At 58.1% G+C, this 20,343-nt stretch overlaps 1 protein-coding gene across 1 annotated transcript; it reads right to left on the bottom strand.

The window, feature by feature from the left end:
* Positions 1-18,057: 18,057 nt before the first annotated feature.
* LOC147986015 (uncharacterized) lies at positions 18,058-19,334 on the bottom strand. The gene is made up of 2 exons (XM_087541834.1): positions 18,984-19,334; positions 18,058-18,084 (listed from the first exon to the last, which is right to left on the bottom strand). Exons 1-2 carry the CDS (start codon positions 19,332-19,334, stop codon positions 18,058-18,060), a joined length of 378 nt encoding a protein of 125 aa, XP_087397960.1.
* Positions 19,335-20,343: the final 1,009 nt, after the last annotated feature.

The raw sequence follows: 20,343 nt of genomic DNA, 5'->3' as shown, positions 1-20,343 counted from the left end.
CACTCTTAGCTGGACACTCCAGATCTCAAGCTCACCTCACCTACCTCCTGCTTAATTGTGTAGTTGCAGCGCCGATCAGCCAGCATGACACTGCCAACGTGCGCTGGTCATCAGCATCAGGGTGAACTCGCCATCAACAAAACAATCTTTCCCCAGTTCTATCAGCGGTAGGTATACTTTCCCAACACTAAACATTCGGACTTCTCAGACAAAATATTTGGGCACACATGAGGATTTATTTTTGGACTTCATTGGCGCATGCATACATTTTATTTTTTGTCAAGTAGCTTGGGGAATGAGGTCCCTTTAGTCTGAATAAGAGAAATACAATAGTTGTTTATCACTCAATACATTCTTTCACCACTACTATATGGTTCCTGTAGGTTCGGGTTTATTCTGAAAAATAGTAGCATCATTATTAGCAACGTTCTGCAGGTCATTGCCTCTATATGAATTGGCCTTTTGGATATGTGATTCCGCTCTTTTAAAATTTATTCAGTATAATCATTGTACACCTTGTGAGAAATATGACAAAATACGTTTAGACCTTGAGAAGCATATTAACAAATAGGTGGCTAGCACAATTTGCAAAACAGAGCATGATGGATGACTGAGAAAGAGAGTATTTTTAGACCATGAGAAGCATATTAACAAATAGGTGGCCAACACAAACTTACAAAACATAGAATACTGTATGAGAGAGAGATGGGACTGCAGCATTGCTTACACATAAATTTTCTTGTGGACATTCAGCAACTGGATCATGACTTGGGGCAAGGGATCCGCGGTGGTCGTTCCCGTCCACCACGACGACTCTCGTTGTAAGCAACGAAAAAAGAACCCGCATTTTCGAGATCTGACAGCAGCTGACTGTTGACTCCTCGTTCGGGCTCCATAAACGCTCACACAGCTGGAATAAAAGGCAAAAGTATTGTCACTTGTTACCTTTCTTTCATGAATTACATTGCATCAGAGAATGGTAAAGGGCAAGGCAAATCACAAAGTAACCTGGTTAACCTATTGCAATATCCGCTCCTTTATTTGTTTTCATGGAACTGATTCCCTATCACAAAACAACCATCTCACACACGTTGTGCACATAACATCCGAGCCAACATTTTCATTACCGACAACGATTCAAACCTGTTGATGCAAAAATTTATTCCACCATGAAAATGAGTTTAATTGCAGCACTGAAAGGGCAGTTATATTCATGTACTCCCTCTGTAAACTAATATAAGAGTGTTTAGATTACTACTTTAGTATTCTAAACGCTCTTATATTAGTTTACGGAGGTAGTACATCACAACCCGTCATAAGGAACTAACCTGACAGCGTGAGTACCATCAAATAAACACATACTGACCTTACTTTATGTGGGTCTGTATGCACAAATATAGAGCATTACCATATCAGTTGCAATTTTGGATAATTCATAAAAGAATCATCTCATGAGAAACTTGTCCATGGATGGAAATTTGAACAAGCGATGGTAAATAGAGAAAATGGCATACCTCTGCTATTAACAAATTGAGGATCATCCCTTTGTACTGGCTCAACGCTTCTTTACATTCTGTGCTGATAATTCTCTCAGCTCCAATTGCATGGCTTCCTGAACAATTATAGCCTGCAAACGGCATAACATAGGCAACAATCTAGTCTAACAAAAGACATAATCTATTTCTGTACTTCAAGGCCTTGTCGTGCAGAAGTTTAGACGATTCTTAAACCAAAGAAGGCACCTCAAATACTCAGTGTGTTGCTTTGTTCTTCACCTATCTCAGTGCGCGTTGGTGACAGCCAGAGGCACCCAACATGCCTCCACCTGGAAGGACTTCACATCGTCGCGCCGGATCCCTCTGCCTCCCGCCCATGTCTGCCATCGCTTGATAACCCACAAGTATAGGGGATCAATTGTAACTCTTTTCGATAAGTAAGAGTGTCAAACCCAACGAGGAGCAGAAGGAAATGACAAGTGGTTTTCAGTAAGGTAATGTCTGCAAGTGTTGAAATCGTAAGTAACAAAGTAGTTTGATAGCAAGATATTTTGTAACAAGCAAGTAACGATAGTAGTAACAAAAGTGCAGCAAGGTAGCCCAATCCTTTTGAGGCAAAGGACAGGCAAAAATGGTCTCTTATAATAAGCAAAGCGTTCTTGAGGGTACACGGGAATTTCATCTAGTCACTTTCATCAAGTTGATTTAATTCGTGTTCGCTACTTTGATAATTTGATATGTGGGTGGACTGGTGCTTAGGTGATGTTCTTACTTGAACAAACCTCCTACTTATGATTAACCCTCCCGCAAGCATCCGCAATTACGAGAAAAATATTAAGAATAAATTATAACCATAGCATTAATCTTTTGGATCTAATCGGTCCCTTACGGAATAGCGCATAAATTGGGGGTTTAAGCTTCTGTCACTCTTGCAACCCATCATCTAATTGCTACTCCACAATGCATTCCCTTAGGCCCAAATATGGTGAAGTGTCATGTAGTCGATGTTCACATGACACCACTAAGGGAATCACAACATACATACTATCAAAATATCGAACACATATCAAGTTCACATGATTACTTGCAACATGATTTCTCCCGTGACCTCAAGAACAAAGGTAACTACTCACAAATGATACTCATGCTCAAGATCATAGGGGTATTAAATAGCATAATGGATCTGAACATATAATCTTCCACCAAATAAACCATATAGTAATCAACTACAAGATGTAATCAACACTACTAGTCACCCACAAGCACCAATCTATAGTTCCGGTAACAAGATTGAACACAAGAGATGAACTAGGGTTTGAGATGAGATGGTGTTGTTGAAGATGTTGATGGAGATATCCCTCCCCAAGATGGGAGAGTTGTTGGTGATGATGATGATTTCCCCCTCCGGGAGGGAAGTTCCCCCGACGGAATCGCTCCGCCGAAGGGCAAAAGTGCTCCTGCCCAAGTTCCGCCTCGAGACGGCGACGCTCCGTCCTGAAAGTCCTCTATTTATTTTTTTCTAGGTCAAAATGAGTTATATACCAGAAGATAGGCACCGGAGGTGGGCCTGGGTGAGCACAACCCACCAGGGCGCGCTTGGGCTCCCTGGCACACCCAGGTGGGTTGTGCCCACCTGGTGGGCCTCCTCTGGTACTTATTTGCTCCAATATCATCAAATATTCCATAAAAATTCTCCGCGAAGTTTCAGCTTGTTTGGATTGTGTAGAATAGGTAGCCCGACGTAACTTTTCCAAGTCCATATTTCCAGCTGTCGGAATTCTCCCTCTTTGTGTGTACCTTGCAAATTATGAGAGAAGGCATTAGAATTACTCCCAAAAACATTATTATGCATAAAAACATCATAAATAACAGTAAGAAAACATGATGCAATATGGACGTATCAACTCCCCCAAGCTTAGACCTCGTTTGTCCTCAAGCAAAAACCGAAATCAAAAAACATGTCCACATGTTTAGAGAGAGAGTGGTGTCGATAAAAACAAAATACGGACATAGAAGCATCATGTAGATTATTATAACAGTAACAAATTTAAACATAAGACTTTTATCATAGAACTTTTATCATAGACTTCCCATGAATAAGTGACAATTCATCACACAATTGGAGTATAAAACATAAACTCTATTAGAAACTAACAAACTATGTTCTTAGTCAACTTTGCAACTACAATTCGAGACGGCCGGCCGCCACCTCCAGCCATTTAGCAGTCCGACTAGGAGTGCGAGGGGCTGGCATGTCTGGCCAAAGGGCGGAGATCGCCTGGGCCCCGACACGCTGAAGATGGCGCAGCATCCGATGAGCCGGCCGGAGGCGGGCTTGGATGCTGAGAAGTTGCTCGCTGAGGGTCCGGGGGGGCGTCGGCGGCGATTTGCAAGCCTTCCGCCCTCTGCTCCTCACGGTACGCCTCAATAGCCTCGTTGGCGGCGTTAGAATGGCCAGGAAAGAAGTCTACTCAGGCGGAAAGCAAAGAAATCAGAAGTCGGAAGTTAGAAGTTCGAAGCCGGCTTGATCGGCAGTCGGGGGCCTAAAGAAAGAAAAATAAGAAAACTTACCTTCAACCATGTCTTCACTCCTGCCGAAGCCAGATTTCAGCAGTGCCTCCTTGTCGGTCCAGGTGGAGCATTCGGTCTCGAACTCAGCGAGGAGGTTGGACTCCTTCACTTTCGCCTCCTTCCGGGCCTTCTGGAGCAGTTCCGCCTACTCCGCCAGTTGTGTGGCCAGTCGGTCATGCTCCTGGGTCAGCTCGTTGCACTCCGCCTCCTTGGCACGCAACGCAGTGTTGGCTTCACCCAGCTGCCACTGCAAGGTGGCATTGGCCCCTGCAAGAGTGGAGAAAGAAAAAGACGTCAATGATCAACAAAGAAGAAGTATAGTTGCCGGGGAGATCTGGCCCGACTGCTCAGCAGTCGGCCTGAATCTCGGGGACTACAGCCCACGGGTGCGCTATCGCGCCCCGTTAGAGAAAGAAAACAGGGACTTACTCCGTCTTTCCGACAAGTCGGCGGTCCGTCGGTCCAGATCTCGGACGTTGGAATTAAAGGTGATCGCGCGAAGATTATGATAGTCCTACAATGAAGGTAGCAGAAACATTTAGCCCTCAGAGCTCGCCAAGTAAAGTTTCGGGCCGCCTGCTCAGCAGTCGGCCCGAAACTCGGGGGCTACACCCAGTGGGTGCGCTAGCGCGCCCCCACAGAGAGATACAAGAATCAAAGACGAAGAAGTGAGAAACATACCTGAATGGCCGCTCGCGAATCCAGGAACGCCCTATTGCACTTCTGAAGGGCGGTGGCCTCAGCTCGGAGCTTGGCTTGGACGTCCAGGATCACTTGGTTTAAAGCACATGTTCCGCCTCCGCACACCCATTCAGTAGGAGCGGCGCTGGTTGCTTCGGCCTCCAGGGCTGACAAGCTCGCGGCACCGGCGTCCAGCAGTCGTGGCGCCGAGGTCGCCTTCGCGCCTCAGCAGCGCAATGGTGTGCGGGCCTCAGGAGTCGGGTCTGTCACCATCTCGTTTCCGACTGGTGGCACGAGTGGGGCCGTCGGCTGCTTGTCCCGCACTCCCGCAGACGACGGTGGCGGGGGTACGACCACCTCAGGCATGACGACGTCGCTACCTTCCCTCTCCATGACCGGTTGTTCATCGCCGGCTCCCCCAGTCGGTGCCATGAACTCTGGTGGTGGCGGCACGCAGTTCAGGGGAACGACGAACAGCGGCGCCTGACGGTGCGCGGCTTCGTTAGCCAGCTTCTTCGCCTCGGCATCGGCCACAGCCTCCGCCAGCTTCTTCAGCACGGCGGCCTCCGCCTCCTCCCTACGGGCGGCTTCCCGTTCCTCACGCGCCTCCCGCACGTTTTGTTCCTGCGCCTCACGGAGGTCGGCTCCAGGGTCGATTCACCTGGTGGAGGCAGAAGTCTCCGCCGACCCAATGACGGAGGCGGCGGCCGACCTCTCAAAAGAGAGCGAAGCACTAAGACAAGAAAGTAAAGCAGAAAAGCTCAGATAGAATCGACAAAAGAGAAAGGCACAAGGAAAAGACACTTACCCCGACACCATAGGAGGCGCTTTCGGAAGCTTCTGAAATTTGGTCTCCTTCGCGGCGGCCTCCTTCTGCTTGGTCGCAGCGGTCGAGTTCTTGGGCTTCTTCAACGCGCTGCCAAACAAGGCGGCGCCTTGTTTGCGCTTGCGCGTGCCGCCTTCAGCAACCGGCTCGGCGGAAGGGCCCGCGTCCGCCCTGTCGGCGCCTCGCGCATGGTGCGGCTCGTCCTCATCTTCGTCATCATCAGGCCAGGTCTCTGTCGGCGTTCTGGGAACGGGGGTCCCCAGACTTGCCTGCCTGCGGCCTGCGGCGTGGCTCAAAGGGGGGCCCAGCACGGCCCATCTTCATCAACACAGACCCATGACCCTCGCGAGGGGCCAAGCCTCGCGGGGCGGACGACGCAGAGCTTCCTCAGGCATGGCCTCACCAGGCTGGCTCGCGAGGAGGTGGAGAGATCAAGGCGGGGTGCCTCATGAGGTGCCCGTGACGCAAGCCATGACGACCGGGGGCGCCAGGCGGGTGCCAGCCCGCGCAGTGTCCTCCCTTCCTATTTGGTGCAAAGGGGGCAAGCGCAGCCGCGGAGTACTGAGGCATCAAGCAAAGGTTGCCATTTCGGTGCAACGAGACCAAGACTAGGAGGACTATGAGATGGAGGTCACAGTGGAGCCCAAGACGGCGTCATCACCAGAGCTTTGCGCAGGCGAAGACTACTTTTGTCAGGATAGTTGATACTAGTTGTCCCCCTTCAAATTAGCCCGCCATTGTTGGCTCCCTTCCCGCTCGATATTTGGGAAGAGGACCAGAGCCTCTATAAATAGGACCAGCCACCCACAGAGCAAAGGGGGCGAGCTAGCCAGGGGGCAGAAAAAAGGAGAGAGCGAGCCGGGGGATCGAAGGATAGAGAAGATCAGAGAGAGAGAGAGAGAGAGAAAGGTGACTGAGCTCCTCCCAGCAGTTCATCGCCCTAGCCAAGAACAGACCCTCGCGAGGCTGTTCTTCCTTGTATTGTTCATCATCATCAGCCCAAGAGGCAATCCACCACACCACACACTGGAGTAGGGTATTACACCACAACGGTGGCCCGAACCAGTTTAAACCCTGTGTCTCTTGCGTTGTTCTTTCCTTAGTTCAGATCCTAGCAAGGCGGAGGGGTGCAGGAAGGTAGGAGGCGAAATCTCCACGCGCACCCCAGTGTTCGAACCTCAAGGGTCTGCCGGAACCCGAAATCCGACATTTGGCACGCCAGGTAGGGGTGCGCCGGGATTCGTCTTCCACCACCCTGTTCTCCTCCGACCATCACGCCCATGTCTGACGCTCGTCGGGCCCGCGCCGAGCACCGGGCCGCGCTCGCTTCCCGCGTCGCCCAGACGGCCCCTGTCGGCGGGCGTCCTCGCCGTTCCCCGTCAGCTGCTGTCAACACCGCCACCGGCCCGGCGGGGGACGAGCAGCAAGCATCGTCCCAGCACCCGTCCGTGCGGCAAGACGGCCGCACCGCAACTCCCTCGCTCACCCCAGCTGGTTCTTCGTCCCCCGCGCTCCGCGCGCCCATGGAGGCTCGGGCTGCACTCATCGCGGCGAACAAGCTCCTACGCTACCGTCCCGTTGACGACGTCTACGAAGAATTGCTCGATCGCGTCGCCGAGCTCGTCCGCGCCGCAGGGGGCTCTCCTGCGTCGTTCGTTCCGCTGCACCGCACCCCGCCCCACGCGGGCAATGAAGCTCCGGCGGCGCCCCGGCCGCCTCCTCCTCAGGAAGGCGCCATGGCTCCAAGGCGCGTGGCCCCTGGGAGGAACCCGCTCCATCAGGCGCCAGCGCAGCAAGAGCAGAGCTGTCAAGAAGTCCCTCGCCCGCAAGAAGCTGCCCGGGCGCTCCCTGCTCCAGCACGTCGCGACCATGCTCCTGCTCCCGCGCGTCAAGACCCCGCGCTGCTCCCATCTACAGCGCGTGGGGACATGCAAGACCAAGTTCCCCGTCATCCAAGGCCTCCCGTGGCCACAGCAGGCTGCCGCGCCTTCACCGCCGAGCTACACAACGTCGTGTGGCCCGGCAAGCTCAAGCCAGACTTGCCTCCTCGCTACGACGGCACGGCTGACCCTGAGGAGTTCCCCCAGCTCTACGAGCTGGGCATCGAAGCTGCCAACGGAGATGAGAAGGTCATGGCGAACTGGTTCCCCATGGCACTCAAGGGCGGGGCCCGCACCTGGCTCCTGAACCTGGCTCCAGGCACAATCTCCTCCTGGGACGAGATGCGCACCTGCTTCATCACCAACTTCCAAGGCACTTGCGACCGGCCACCCGCCGTGAGCGACATGCGCCGCATCAAGCAACAGTCCGGGGAGACCCTGCAGAAGTACATCCAGCGCTTCAACAACGCGCGCCTCAAGATTCCCAAGGTGACTGAGGAGGCCATCATCTCGGCCTTCTCCGACGGCGTGCGCGACGTCAAGATGAAGGAGGAGCTGGCGATGCATGAAGACCTGTGCACTTCCTTGGAATTGTTCAACCTGGCAACCAAGTGCGCCAGGGCCGAGGAAGGGCGTCTCTCCCTCCTCGAGCTGCCTGCCGCAGACCCAGAAGAGAACAAGCCCAAGGCCAAGGATGTGAAGCACAAGGGGGTTGCCGTGCTGGCAGCAGAACCAGACACCAAGCGGGGCAGAGATCAGCCCGAACCTTCCAAGGGCAGACGGTACTGTGTGTACCACGACCTCCACACCCACAACACCAATGAATGTCAAGAGCTCCGAGCCGTGCGAGAAGGAAGGATCGGCCGTTGCCCTGACCGCAGTGACCGGGGCTACGGCCAAGGAGGAGAAAGGAACGCAGGACGCTGGGAAGACCGTGGCCCGCGCCAAGGGTGGCGCGATCAACCTCGCGAGGATCGCTGGCAAGACCCGCCTCGCGAGGGAGGCTGGAGAGATCAGCCTCGCGAGGGGGACTGGAGGGATCAGCCTCGCGAGGATCGCCCGCAAGGCAACGCAGGCCTCCCACCACTGCCACCGCAGCCAAGGAGAAACGAGGACCACCACCAGGACGAGGGGGCTGGGGGCTTCTAGGAGCCGCGTGCGATCGCCTGCATCCTGGGCGGGGAGCAAGCCCCAGCCTCTCAGCGCATTTTCAAGCAGTTCGCTCGCGAAGTGAACGCAGTCCTCCCCAGGCTCGAAGCCATGCACCCTCTCAGGTGGTCGGCGTGCGCCATCACGTTCAGCTCAGCAGATCAGCTCAAGTGTGCGGCTACAGCCGGAGTTCTCCCGATGCTTTGTTCCCCAATCATCAGCAACGTGGTGGTCACCAAGACCCTCATCGATGGCGGTGCAGGGCTCAACGTCCTGTCCGTGGAAACATTCAACAACCTCCAAAAGCCCTACAGCCAGCTTCAGCCAACCAAGCCTTTCTCTGATATCACCGACGGCTCCACGGTCCTGATTGGGCAGGTCCGCCTCCCTGTCACCTTCGGGGCACGCGACAACTACCGCACCGAGCTCATCGACTTCGACGTTGCTCACATTCGCCTGCCGTACAACGCCATCCTTGGGTACCCGGCGCTGGCCACGGCTACAACATCCTCAAGATGCCAGGAAGCGGCGGAGTCATCACGGTGCCCTGTGAAGAGAAGGACGTGGTGTGTTCCTTGGAACGAACCTTTCAGACCGCGTCACTGGAAGACCCGGATCATGGAAGCGGGAGGCCTCCCAAGACCGCCCCTAAGAAGAAGAAGACATCGTCCGGCCCGACCACTCAGGAGGCAGGCCCCTCTGGGCCCGCGCCTGCCCAGGGGGAACCTCCTTCCATCATATAGGAAAGCATGCCCGGTGCCCTCCTCAGGCAAGGCTCGGGGGCTCTCCCCTGGAGGGCCACCGACCTACCTAGGGTCACGAGGAAGGCGCTTGGGCACCACATGGAGGCGTGTTTCGGAGCACGTTTCCTTCAAGAAGGAGCAAGGCAAAGAGACCCAGACCCTCAGGAGTTCATCAACAAGGCCATTCAGGAGCTACAGGAGTCAAGAGTCATGAAAGGAGGCCGCCGCCTACCAGCAGTGGCTCCCCATCCAGGCGAGGATGGTGGGCTGCGCGTCTGCATCGACATACCAGGGCTCAACTGAGTCGCCTCTCTGGACCGCCTCTGGCCCTGGCGAGTGGGGCGCTGCGGAGGCCCACCCCACAGCTACGTTCGCATGCCTTACGGCTTGCTGAACGCGGCTGACACGTACCAGCGCCTCATGAGGGGCATCATGGGGGCACGAGAGGCAGGGCGTTCCGCAGCCCTGGCAGGGATGGAGATGGCCCGTGAGGAGCCGCCAGCGCCTCCGGAGCCTCCCGAGGCCCCTGGGCCTGGGGGCTCGTGAGGATCGGCTCCCGTAGCCCACCGAGCCTGCTACACCAATGCTCCTTCGTCCTCAACATCATCAGGTGACATCTTTCGAGTTTTATTTCCAGCTGGGAGCACCCCCCCAGGGCTGCATTATTCCCAGGCCGCGTGGGTCTATCTCTGCGGCGTGTATCCCCTTTTTATTCCATGTTGTTAGCTTACCTTGTTGGGGGCGCCCCTCGGGCTGCATGCCCCCCCCAAGTCGCTCGGGCCTGACCCAGTGATGTCCGCATTCCCAGCACCTATTTGAACGAATCCACTCCTTCGCGGCTAATGTGTTTTACCTAGTTGCCTGCTCAGCTGACGCCAACTAACGGAGCTGCTCCCAAATGGCACGACGCTTGCGCATGGGTCCGTCCCTGCAACGCTGACAAACCTGGATGGCTGAGCTCTGGCCGCGGCAGCCCCGCATAGCGTCACGTTGTCAAGCCTTCAGTGCCTCACTACCCCTCGGAAGCAACCAACAGTTGACTGTCAATTGTCATGGCAACCCCTTGTTTTTTTCTATGATGGACCTGCAGGACTTCCTGAAGGAGCTGCGTCAGGCGAGGCCCTTGCGGTGTCTCCTCCGCTCTCGTCCGCGCGAACCGCTTGCACGTTAAAGGGGGGTGCCTGAGCATCATGACTCAGGGTTCCTACTGGCTCTCCAGCCCTCACCCTCTGGCCTTGACCACGGCATCGCGACCTAGCATACCAGCGACAGCTGAGACTCGCTCGAGGGCCGGGACCCGAGGATGTAGAGCAGAAAGGGGAGCAAAGGCGAGAGGGAGAGACACACGAGGACCTCACCGAGCAACCTCGCGCCTGTCGATGCACGGACCTGGCGACACACCACAGAGCAGCCCCTGATCCTCGAGATAAGTCATCACCCGGAAGCGCCAGCTGCCGTGGCACCATCCCCGCACCTAATGCTATCCCGTGTTAGCGACGCCGCTCTCCTTTCTCACCAAACGACGGCTGCTTGGGCGCCAAAGGGGACCTCCTGAGCATCGCGACTCAGGGGCTCTTACCGGACTCCGGGTCGCTCACCTCCTGGCCTTGACCACGGCATCGCGACCTGGCATACCAGCGACGGCTGAAGCCGCCTTAGGACTGGGACCTGTCGGCGCAGAGCACCAAGCCCTCATGAGGTTCAAAAGGGAGGACTGAGCTGAGACGGAATGAGCAACTCGCGCAATTCTACGACAAGGGCTATATTAACAAAACAGGATCACAGGCACCTTACAAGCCCCCACGGGGTGCGTTTTTTATTCCTCGCAGGGAACAGATCCTAAAGGGACACAAACTACGCGCGACCCTGCAAAATACGCCATCATCAACGATGGGCTGTCAAGCACCAACGCCAACCCCATCCAGATCAGAGTCGGCGGCGGCCTGACGAGCCCGCCCTGCTCTAGGAGCGGCGCCGGCTCGGGGGCTCGTAGATGTCGTCGCTCGTCTCCGGAGTCGCGAAGAGCTCGCCGGAGTCGCTGGAGCCTCCGACGCCTCCACCGCCTGAGGAGCCGCCAAGGGAGCGGTTGGCGGGCCCAGTCCTCGTCGCGGCAGGGTCCGGGCCACCTTCCCCGGGGCAGCACTCCAGTCGGCGCCCGCTCGCATCGAAGACCTTGAAGAGCATCACCGAAGCACCGTCGTAATCCAAGTGGACCGCGAAGACGCCCCTTACCCTGCAAACCCGGGCGATCTCTCTCCAGCCACGAGTCATGAAGACCTCGCCCGGGGCAACGACCGCGACCTCTGCCTCGGTCGCGAGGGTGCTGCAGCCGGTGTGCTGTAGCCAGAGCTCCAGGGGCTCCCCCTGCGGCACGATGGAGGCGAAGAAGGGAGGAAGGCGGATCCAAGACTGAAGAGGAATGGCGACGTGGAGCACGAACTCTTGGGAGGAGCCCTCGGTGTGGACCCCAGGGGGGACGACCAACACCTTCGTGACCCGTCGGCGCCGACGGCGGCGCCGCCCATGGCGGTCAGCATCAGCTCCTTCGGGGCCCTCAACGTGGGCGTACAATGGCAGCGGGAACCCCGGTGGCACCCGCTCGCACCAAGGCCTCGGCACCACCTGAAGGGCCCCCTCGTCCGGGCCACGGGGGGGCGAGCCGTTTCTTCGGCGGGAGTGGGTCTGGTTCCTCTCGGGGAGCTTTTCCCTTCTCTGCCGTCGAGAACCGGCGGATCGGAGCCATCGCAGCAAGACGGAGCAAGGATCGGGAAGAAGGAGAAGCAAGGAGGGATGGACTGGAAGGGCGCGCGTTGTTCCGTACTTATGGCCGGCGAAAGCCAACCGCCTACCTCCACGATTGCAGGTAATCATGACCCACTTTGCATCCAGGGACTTGTCCAATCCGTGCAGTTGCCGAAGCGCCATGGGGAAGTGGAGACGCCCACGACCAACCAACCGCCACGCGGCGCCCAAGCTCGCAGGCTGTTAGGGCCCGCGGCACTTCGCTCTTGCCCTTCCGCCTCCCTGCACGGCCAAGTTCGGGCGTGCCTTGGGCCCGGGGGCTACTGTCGGCATTCTGGGAACGGGGGTCCCTAGACTTGCCTGCCTGCGGCCTGCGGCGTGGCTCAAAGGGGGGCCCAGCGCGGCCCATCTTCACCAACACAAACCCAAGACCCTCGCGAGGGGACAAGCCTCGTGGGGCGGACGACGCGGAGCTTCCTCAGGCGCAGCCTCGTTAGGCTGGCTCACGAGGAGGCGGAGAGATCAAGGCGGGGTACCTCACGAGGTGCCCGTGACGCAAGCCATGACGACCGGGGGCGCCAGGCGAGTGCCAGCCCGCGCAGTGTCCTCCCTTCCTCTTTGGTGCAAAGGGGGCAAGCGCAGCCGCGGAGTACCGAGGCATCAGGCAAAGGTTGCCATTTCGGTGCAACGAGACCAAGACCAGGAGGACTATGAGAAGGAGGTCACCGTGGAGCCCAAGACGGCGTCATCACCAGAGCTTTGCGCAGGCGAAGACTACTTTTGTCAGGATAGTTGATACTAGTTGTCCCTCTTCAAATTAGCCCGCCATTGTTGGCTCCCTTCCCGCTTGATATTTGGGAAGAGGACCAGGGCCTCTATAAATAGGACCAGCCACCCACAGAGCAAAGGGGGCGAGCTAGCCAGGGGGCAGAAAAAAGGAGAGAGTGAGCCGGGGGATCGAAGGATAGAGAAGATCAGAGAGAGAGAGAGAGAGAAAGGTGACTGAGCTCCTCCTAGCAGTTCATCGCCCCAGCCAAGAACAGACCCTCGCGAGGCTATTCTTCCTTGTATTGTTCATCATGATCAGCCCAAGAGGCAATCCACCACACCACACACTGGAGTAGGGTATTACACCACAACGGTGGCCCGAACCAGTATAAACCCTGTGTCTCTTGCGTTGTTCTTTCCTTAGTTCAGATCCTAGCAAGGCAGAGGGGTGCAGGAAGGTAGGAGGCGAAATCTTCGCGCGCACCCCAGTGTTCGAACCTCAAGGGTCTGCCGGAACCTGAAATCCGACAGTCTCGATGCCCCCTACGTCTTCAGAAGCGCCCGCACCACCACCGCCTATGGCGTCATCCTCCAGGGCGGCCGCCCCCAAGTTGGGGTCGTCCGCATCGCTCACCGCCCGGTTCGCCAGGTAGTCGCCACCCGGCCCTACGATGGCGGCCGTCACCGAAGACATGAAGATATGTGTTCAAAGGACCGACTATTCAAGACGGCAAAACCAAAGCCAAGACAAATACTAAAAAGGAGAGAGTTGAAGAACTTACAGCAGGCGGCGTGTTGGCCTGGGAGTATGGCCGCATGTCGAACCGCCAAGACCCTTCCGACAGCTTGAGGTCAGAAATCTCGTTCTCCATGCGGGCGACCTCAATAGTCGGCATGTCCTTCGTGCACATCCGGCTCGGGTCCCGATTCCGGCTCATCCGACAGATCAGATGAGGCCAGCCTTGGAGCAGGAGAACCCGGCGCTCGACGAAGGCGACCAGCAGGTCGGATGCCTTGAGGCCTGTCGGGTCCGTCAGCACCCGGCGCCGGTTGATGGCGGCAATGGCGTCGGCTGACATGGGCTTCGGCTTGTAGCCCTAGTTGGCCCGAGGTTCGGCCAGAGGGCCAGCTTCGTAGGGCGGAAGTTTGATGAAGTCCATGGCGGGGTCGACAATTCTCTGCATAAAAGTACGATTTCTGCCACAGCTTGACCGACTATGACAGTTTGATGGCAGGGAAAGCATTCTTCGCAGACGGACAGTGCACCGTGATGAAGGCGCCGCAGTGGGCCGCCTTCTCGCTGGCGGAGGTGCCCAGCTTGGTGTAGAAGAACGCTCCCCACAACTCGATGGTGGGGACGATGCCGAGATAGCCCTCGCACATCGTGACGAAGGCGGACAGCGGCATCACGGTGTTGGGCGTCAGGTGATGCAGCTGGAGGTGGTAGAAGTTGAGGAAGGAGCGGAAGAATCCGCTTGCCGGCAGGCCGAAGCCGCAGAGGAAGTGCGAGCGGAAGATGACCTGCTCGCCTCCCGGCGGCGCCGACAAGATCTCCTCCTCCGGCGGAACGCGCACCTTGACGTAGGCCGCGTCGGGCAACCGCTGTGTGGAGCGAAGGAAGGCGAGGTGGTCGGCAATGACGACTGAGCCGTCACAGTCCCCTCCCTTCTCGTGCATCATGGAGATCGAGCTCGGCGGGGAAATGGTGCGGCGGCAGATACGAGGACCGTGGCGAAGCAAGAAGCTTGGCGCGGAGGAGGTTGTCGGCGACGAGCTGCGGTGGCGCTTCAGCAGAGTGTAGGAGTGCGGCGGCAGCGAGAGAAGGAAGAGGAGATTGAAAATGGCCAAGGGGACGAGGGCGCGCGTGATCCGCCGCTCCCCCTCTTTCCCCCTACTTATAGCCCTTGGGCTGCAAAGCCGAGGGGGCGAGGCGTGGGATCGTGGGATTAACTACGCCCACGACCCCACGTCCCCACGATTGTTGTGTGAGTTACTGCGCAGTAACTCCGCTCGGAATCGCAACGGTCTGCCTCTGCCGCAGCGGATCCGCCCGCGCGCCGAGGCCCGGTCGTGGTGGGCCCAGCCTTCTGTCACGTCCCATCGCGTGCGTGGGCTGGCAGGCTGGCCCGGCTAGCTGGCGCCGCGTGGTGAGCTCGCAGCGGGCGGCGGGCTGGAGGCTTAGAAGGCACGCCACCTGATTTCCCGCCGTGACATTTCAAGATCACCAGACGAATCCGCCTGGTCAAGGCCGGCTCCCAGCAGACGGCATGCCAGAAGATGGATGAAGCAAGAGCACTCGAAGAAAGAACCTGCTAAGGCACCTCGACTTGTCAGCCGCGACGCCTCACCAGCTTCGGGGACTACTATCGGAGTAATGGGCCACGGGTAACCTAACCCAGGTTCCTCAGCATTTCAAGACATTGGGCCGGCTGAGCCCCTCAAGTATCAAGGATAAAGCACTACCTTCTGGTGGTCGGCTGGCTCAAAGCGGCCGGCTGCCAGAGGATGGCCAAGTACCAGAAGACGGCCCCAAAACGAGCCGACTCCCAGCAGGCGGCCTCCAGAGAGGTTGGCTCCTGGCAGGCGGCCCACGGCACCCTCAAAGTCTCCACCCCCATAAAGAAGACAAGACAGGATGTGGCTACAGTGTAGCCCATCACCCCCCATATCCAGGGCGGAGCATGGCCACAGTGTCCCGTACCGGCCGACATCTCCGGACAGCGCAGCACTATTGCCATTCCACCCTTGACGTCGCCACTGCTAGGCGGAACCCTGTTCCCACGACGGCCTGTTGGTACGGCCTGCAGGCGGCGGGCCCTACCACACAGCGAGAGCCCAGAAGACGGCAGCTCCTGAGCAGTCGGACCCGATGAGGGCTGGCCTCTAGCAGGCGGCCCACTCATCCCTCGCAGTCCACGCGCCATTAACCAGACAAGACATGGTGTAGCTACAGTGATCTCCCACCAGACGGCGGGACTGTAGCCACGCCCCCCCCCCCCCGACCAAGCTTGTGTCATTAGCATTATGGCTATAGTAACAAGCAACCGGCCAGACCCGCAAGCGGCGGAGGCGGCCTGTCGGCTCCGTACCAGACAAGCCGGCAGGGCCCACCAGGCGGCGGGCCCCAGCAGCCGGCGGAGGAGCCAGCGATAGGAGACACTGACAGCCGGGTCCCACACCCGGCCAGATTACCATTGTACCCCTGGGGGTAGGCCTATATAAACCCCCCAGGGCACCCATGCAAAGGGTTCCCAACCTGTTAGAACTGGACACACACATAGAGAGAGGAGAGAGCTAGCCCTGCTTTCTTCTACCTCTAGCATACAGCTCGAGGAGCACCATTGTACTTGCTAGTGCCTTAGCGCATCCCCCGTGCCCAGCCCCCTCGCGCGGCTTTCCCGAGGGGAGCCATTGCGTTGGGGCCAGACACCAAGCCCGGAGGCTCCCTGAGGTTGGTACAGCCGTGAGGCCGCCCTCAATTGTTTATCACTAGGACGGACCATGGCGCTTCCGCACTTGCACGGGCATAGCCGCTCCTTGGCAGTGTCGACTACCAGCGCAGAGCATGGTGCTTCCACTGGTACGTGGGAGGGGACTCCCTACTGCGGAGAGCCCCCGGGGCGTGTACGGCCCCGCCCTGACACGTGGCTTGCACGGCAGGGCTAGACGAGGTGTGTCTGGGCAATCGTGAGCCAACGTGGGACTAACGAGGCCCTACCTCAAGGCGGGTTGCGCCTAATCTTGATTCTTGTTCGCTGTGTTGGTCCTGCGAGGTGGTCAGACAACCTGCGCCGAACGAATCTCCTGAGGTTATCGTGTGAGAAGGCCAAGCACCAATGGCCCCAGGAGGAGATGTGAACGGGGTCGGCCCGCCAGACAGAGCTCAACCGTTGGATTCATCGACGCTGCAGGGACAGGCCCGAGCACAGATGTCGTGCCTAACCCTCTCACGCGAAGGGTCCTGAAGAAAGACGACCGGAGCGCGGCTCCCGCGGGGGGTGACAATCAAGTAGGTGATAATCATAGATAGATTAAGCATGGAAGGCAAGCTAGCTCAGGTAAATGCATGAACAATACGCGCCACTGGGTCCGGCCCGAGCGGCTTGGGGATGATGCAGCCCGAGGGGCGCCCCCAGCAAGGTAAGCCAAAGACATAAAAAAGAAGGGATACATGCCACAGGGATGGACCCACACGGCCTGGGAATAATGCAGCCCTGAGGGCGCTCCCAGCTAAATAAGCTTGGAAAATGTCACCTGGTTCCATTGATGAAGGGGTGTTGAGGCAGCCGAAGGTACGCGGTGAAGGGGCTGCGCCTCACGAGCCACCGGGGCCCTGAGCCTCGGGAGGCTCTGGGGGTCAAGGCGGTTCTCGAGGACCGTCGCCATCTCCGCCAGAACGGCGTGGTGCCTGGCCTCCTGATCCGCCATGACGCTCCGCAGGCTATGTTGGAAGGCAGCAGCCACGCCCGGCAGGCCGAATGGCATGCGAACATAGCTGTGAGGTGGACCTTCGCAGCGCCCAACACGTGAAGGCCAGAAGCGCTCCTGAGATGCGGCTCGGTTGAGCCCTGGTATGTCGATGCAGACAAGCAGCTCACCACCCTCGCCAGGGTGGGGAGCAACGCCGGGTGGGCGGTGGTCGTCGCGTACTGCCCTTGCTTCCTGAAGCTCGTGAGATACCTTTGTGATGAACTCCTGAGCGGCGGGCACTCCTTGCCCGGTGTCGTCCTGAGGGAGACGTGCCACAAAGCACGCCTCCAGATGGTGCCCGAGCGCCTCCCTCGTGATGTTGGCAAGGTCTAAGGCCCTCCACAAGAGAGCCCCAAAGCCCTGCCCGAGGAGGGCTCCAGGCGCGCCTTCCTATGCGATGGAGGGAGGCGCCCCAGGTGCAGGCATCGATCCAGTCATGGCGCCGCTTGCCTGAGGCCCTGCTTTGGGGTGCCCTCAGGAGGGCACTCGCCCTTGCTGCCTGGGTCATCGATTGTTGTAGCTTGGAAGGCACGCTCAAGGGAGCACACCGCATCTCTTACTTCGCACGGGACTGTGATGACTCCGCCACTGCCTGGCATCTTGTGGACGTTGTAGTCGTGAAGGGTCACCGCCATGAACTTGGCCAGGGCTGGGTACCCGAGGATTGCATTGTATGGCAGACGGATTTGGGCGACGTCGAAGTCGATGAGCTCGGTGCGGTAGTTATCAGGCTACCCGAAGGTGACTGGGAGGCGGACCTGCCCAATCGGGGTGGTGGAGCCATCGGTCACTCCTGAGAAAGGCTTGGTAGGCTGAAGCTGATCATACGACACTTGGAGGTTGTCGAACGTGTCGACGGACAGGACATTGAGCCCTGCGCCGCCGTCGATAAGGGTCTTGGTGACTTGCACGTTGCTGATGATTGGTGACCAAAGCATCGGGAGGGCGCCAGTGGTGGCCGCGCACTTGAGCTAATCTGCCGAGAAGAATGTGATGGCACACTTGGGCCACCTGAGCGGGCGCGTGGCCTCGAGCTTGGGGAGGACTGCATTCACTTCACGAGCAAACTACTTGAAGATATGCTGTGAGGCTGGGGCTTGAGCTCTGCCTAAGATGCAGGCGATAGCACGCGGCTCCTGGAAGCCCCCAGCCCCCTCGTCTTGATGGTGGTCGTCATTCCTTCTTGGTGGTGGCACAGCGGAGGCAGCCCAGCATTGCCCTGAGGACGATCCTCGCGAGGCTGATCCATCCAGGCGCTGTCGCGAGGCTGATCTTGCCAGCGGTCCTCACGAGGCCGGTCGTGCCACTCCTGACACGGGCCACGGTCATCCCAGCGTCCGCCACCACGTCCTCCTCCTCGGTCGTAACCCCGGTCATTGCGCTTGGGGCGTCGACCGAAGCGTCCTTCTCGAATGGCCCTAAGCTCTTGACAGTCGTTGCTGTTGTGGCTATGCAGGTTGTGGAAGGCGCAGAATGGTCGGTTGCTCTTGGATGACTCGGGCTGGTCTCTGCCGCGCTTGGTGTCCGGCTCCGCCGCGAGCACAGCTGCTCCCTTGCGCTTCACGTCCTTGACCTTGGCTTTCTTCTCCTCTGGGTCCGTGGCTGGGAGCTCGAGGAGGGAAAGGCGCCCCTCCTCAGTTCTTGCGCACTTGGTCGCCAGGTTGAACAGCTCCAGAGACGTGCACAGTTCCTCATAGATGGTGAGCTCCTCCTTCATCTTGATGTCTCGGACGCCATCGGAGAATGCAGAGATGATAGCCTCATCCGTCACCTTGGGGATCTTAAGGCAAACGTTGTTGAAGCACTGGATGTACTTCTGCAGGGTCTCTCCCGGTTGCTGCTTGACGCGGCGCAGGTCTCGCGCGGCCAGTGGGAGGCCGCGAGTGCCCTGGATGTTGGCGACGAAGCAGTCGCGCATTTTGTCCCAGGAGGAGATGGAGCTGGGAGGCAGGTTCAGGAGCCACGAGCGGGCGCTATCCATGAGAGCCATGGGGAACCAGTTCGCCATGACTTTCTCATCGCCGATGGCTGCCTTGATGCTCAGCTCGTAGAGCTGCAGGAACTCCGCGGGGTCAGGGGTGTCGTCGTAGCGAGGAGGCAGATCTGGCTTGAACTTTCCCGGCCAGGCGACGCTATGCGGCTCGGGGGTGAAGGCGCGGCAGCCCACCATGGTCACTGGGACTCTGTGATGGTGGAGAACTTGTCCTTGATGGGGTCCGCGCACCGCCACCGCAGGCGGCACGTGGTGTTGCCGTGGTGGCGCGGGGGCGTTCTCTCGTGGCCGAGGGACTTCTAGGCAAATTCTCTCTTCTTGCGCGGGTGCCAGACGTGGTGGGTCGTGCCGTGGGGCCGCGCGCCTTGGCGCCAAGACTCTGTCTTGGGGCAGAGGTGGTGGAGGTGCTCCATGAGTTATGCCGCCCGCGGCTGGCGGAGGGCAAGGCAGCGAGAGGGACGGCGCAGGGGAGCCCCCAACGGCGCAGACAAGCTCGGTGATGTGTTCGAGCCAATCCTCGTAGAGGTCGTCAACGGGGCGGTAGCGCAGGAGCTCGCCATGCACAGCGCGGCCTACGCATCCACGGGAGCGCGACGAGCGTGGGACGACGAACCGGCCGGGGTCAGCGATGGATTGTCGGTGTGGCCGTCTCGCCGCACCGAGGGGTGCAGCGAGGACGCTTGCTGCTCGTTCCCCGTCGGGCCGGTGGCGGTGTTGGCGGCAGGTGATACGTCTCCAATGTATCTATAATTTTTGATTGCTCCATGCTATATTATCTACTATTTTGGACTATATTGGGCTTTATTTTCCACTTTTATATTATTTTTGGGACTAACCTATTAACCGGAGGCCCAGCCCAGAATTGCTGTTTTTGCCTATTTCAGTGTTTCGGATAAACGGAATATCAAACGGAGTCCAAACGGAATAAAATCTTCGAGAACGTGATTTTCTCACCGAACGTGATCCAGGAGACTTGGACCCTGCTCCAAGGAACAAAAGAGGCGGTCATGAGGGTGGGGGCACC

The sequence above is a fragment of the Triticum urartu genome, chromosome 2A (genome assembly GCF_056163025.1).
Source record: "Triticum urartu cultivar PI428250 chromosome 2A, HENAU_Tu73, whole genome shotgun sequence".
Classification (NCBI taxonomy): domain Eukaryota; kingdom Viridiplantae; phylum Streptophyta; class Magnoliopsida; order Poales; family Poaceae; genus Triticum; species Triticum urartu.
Note: the sequence above shows the minus strand (reverse complement) of the source record. Positions and strands in the feature narration are given on the sequence as shown.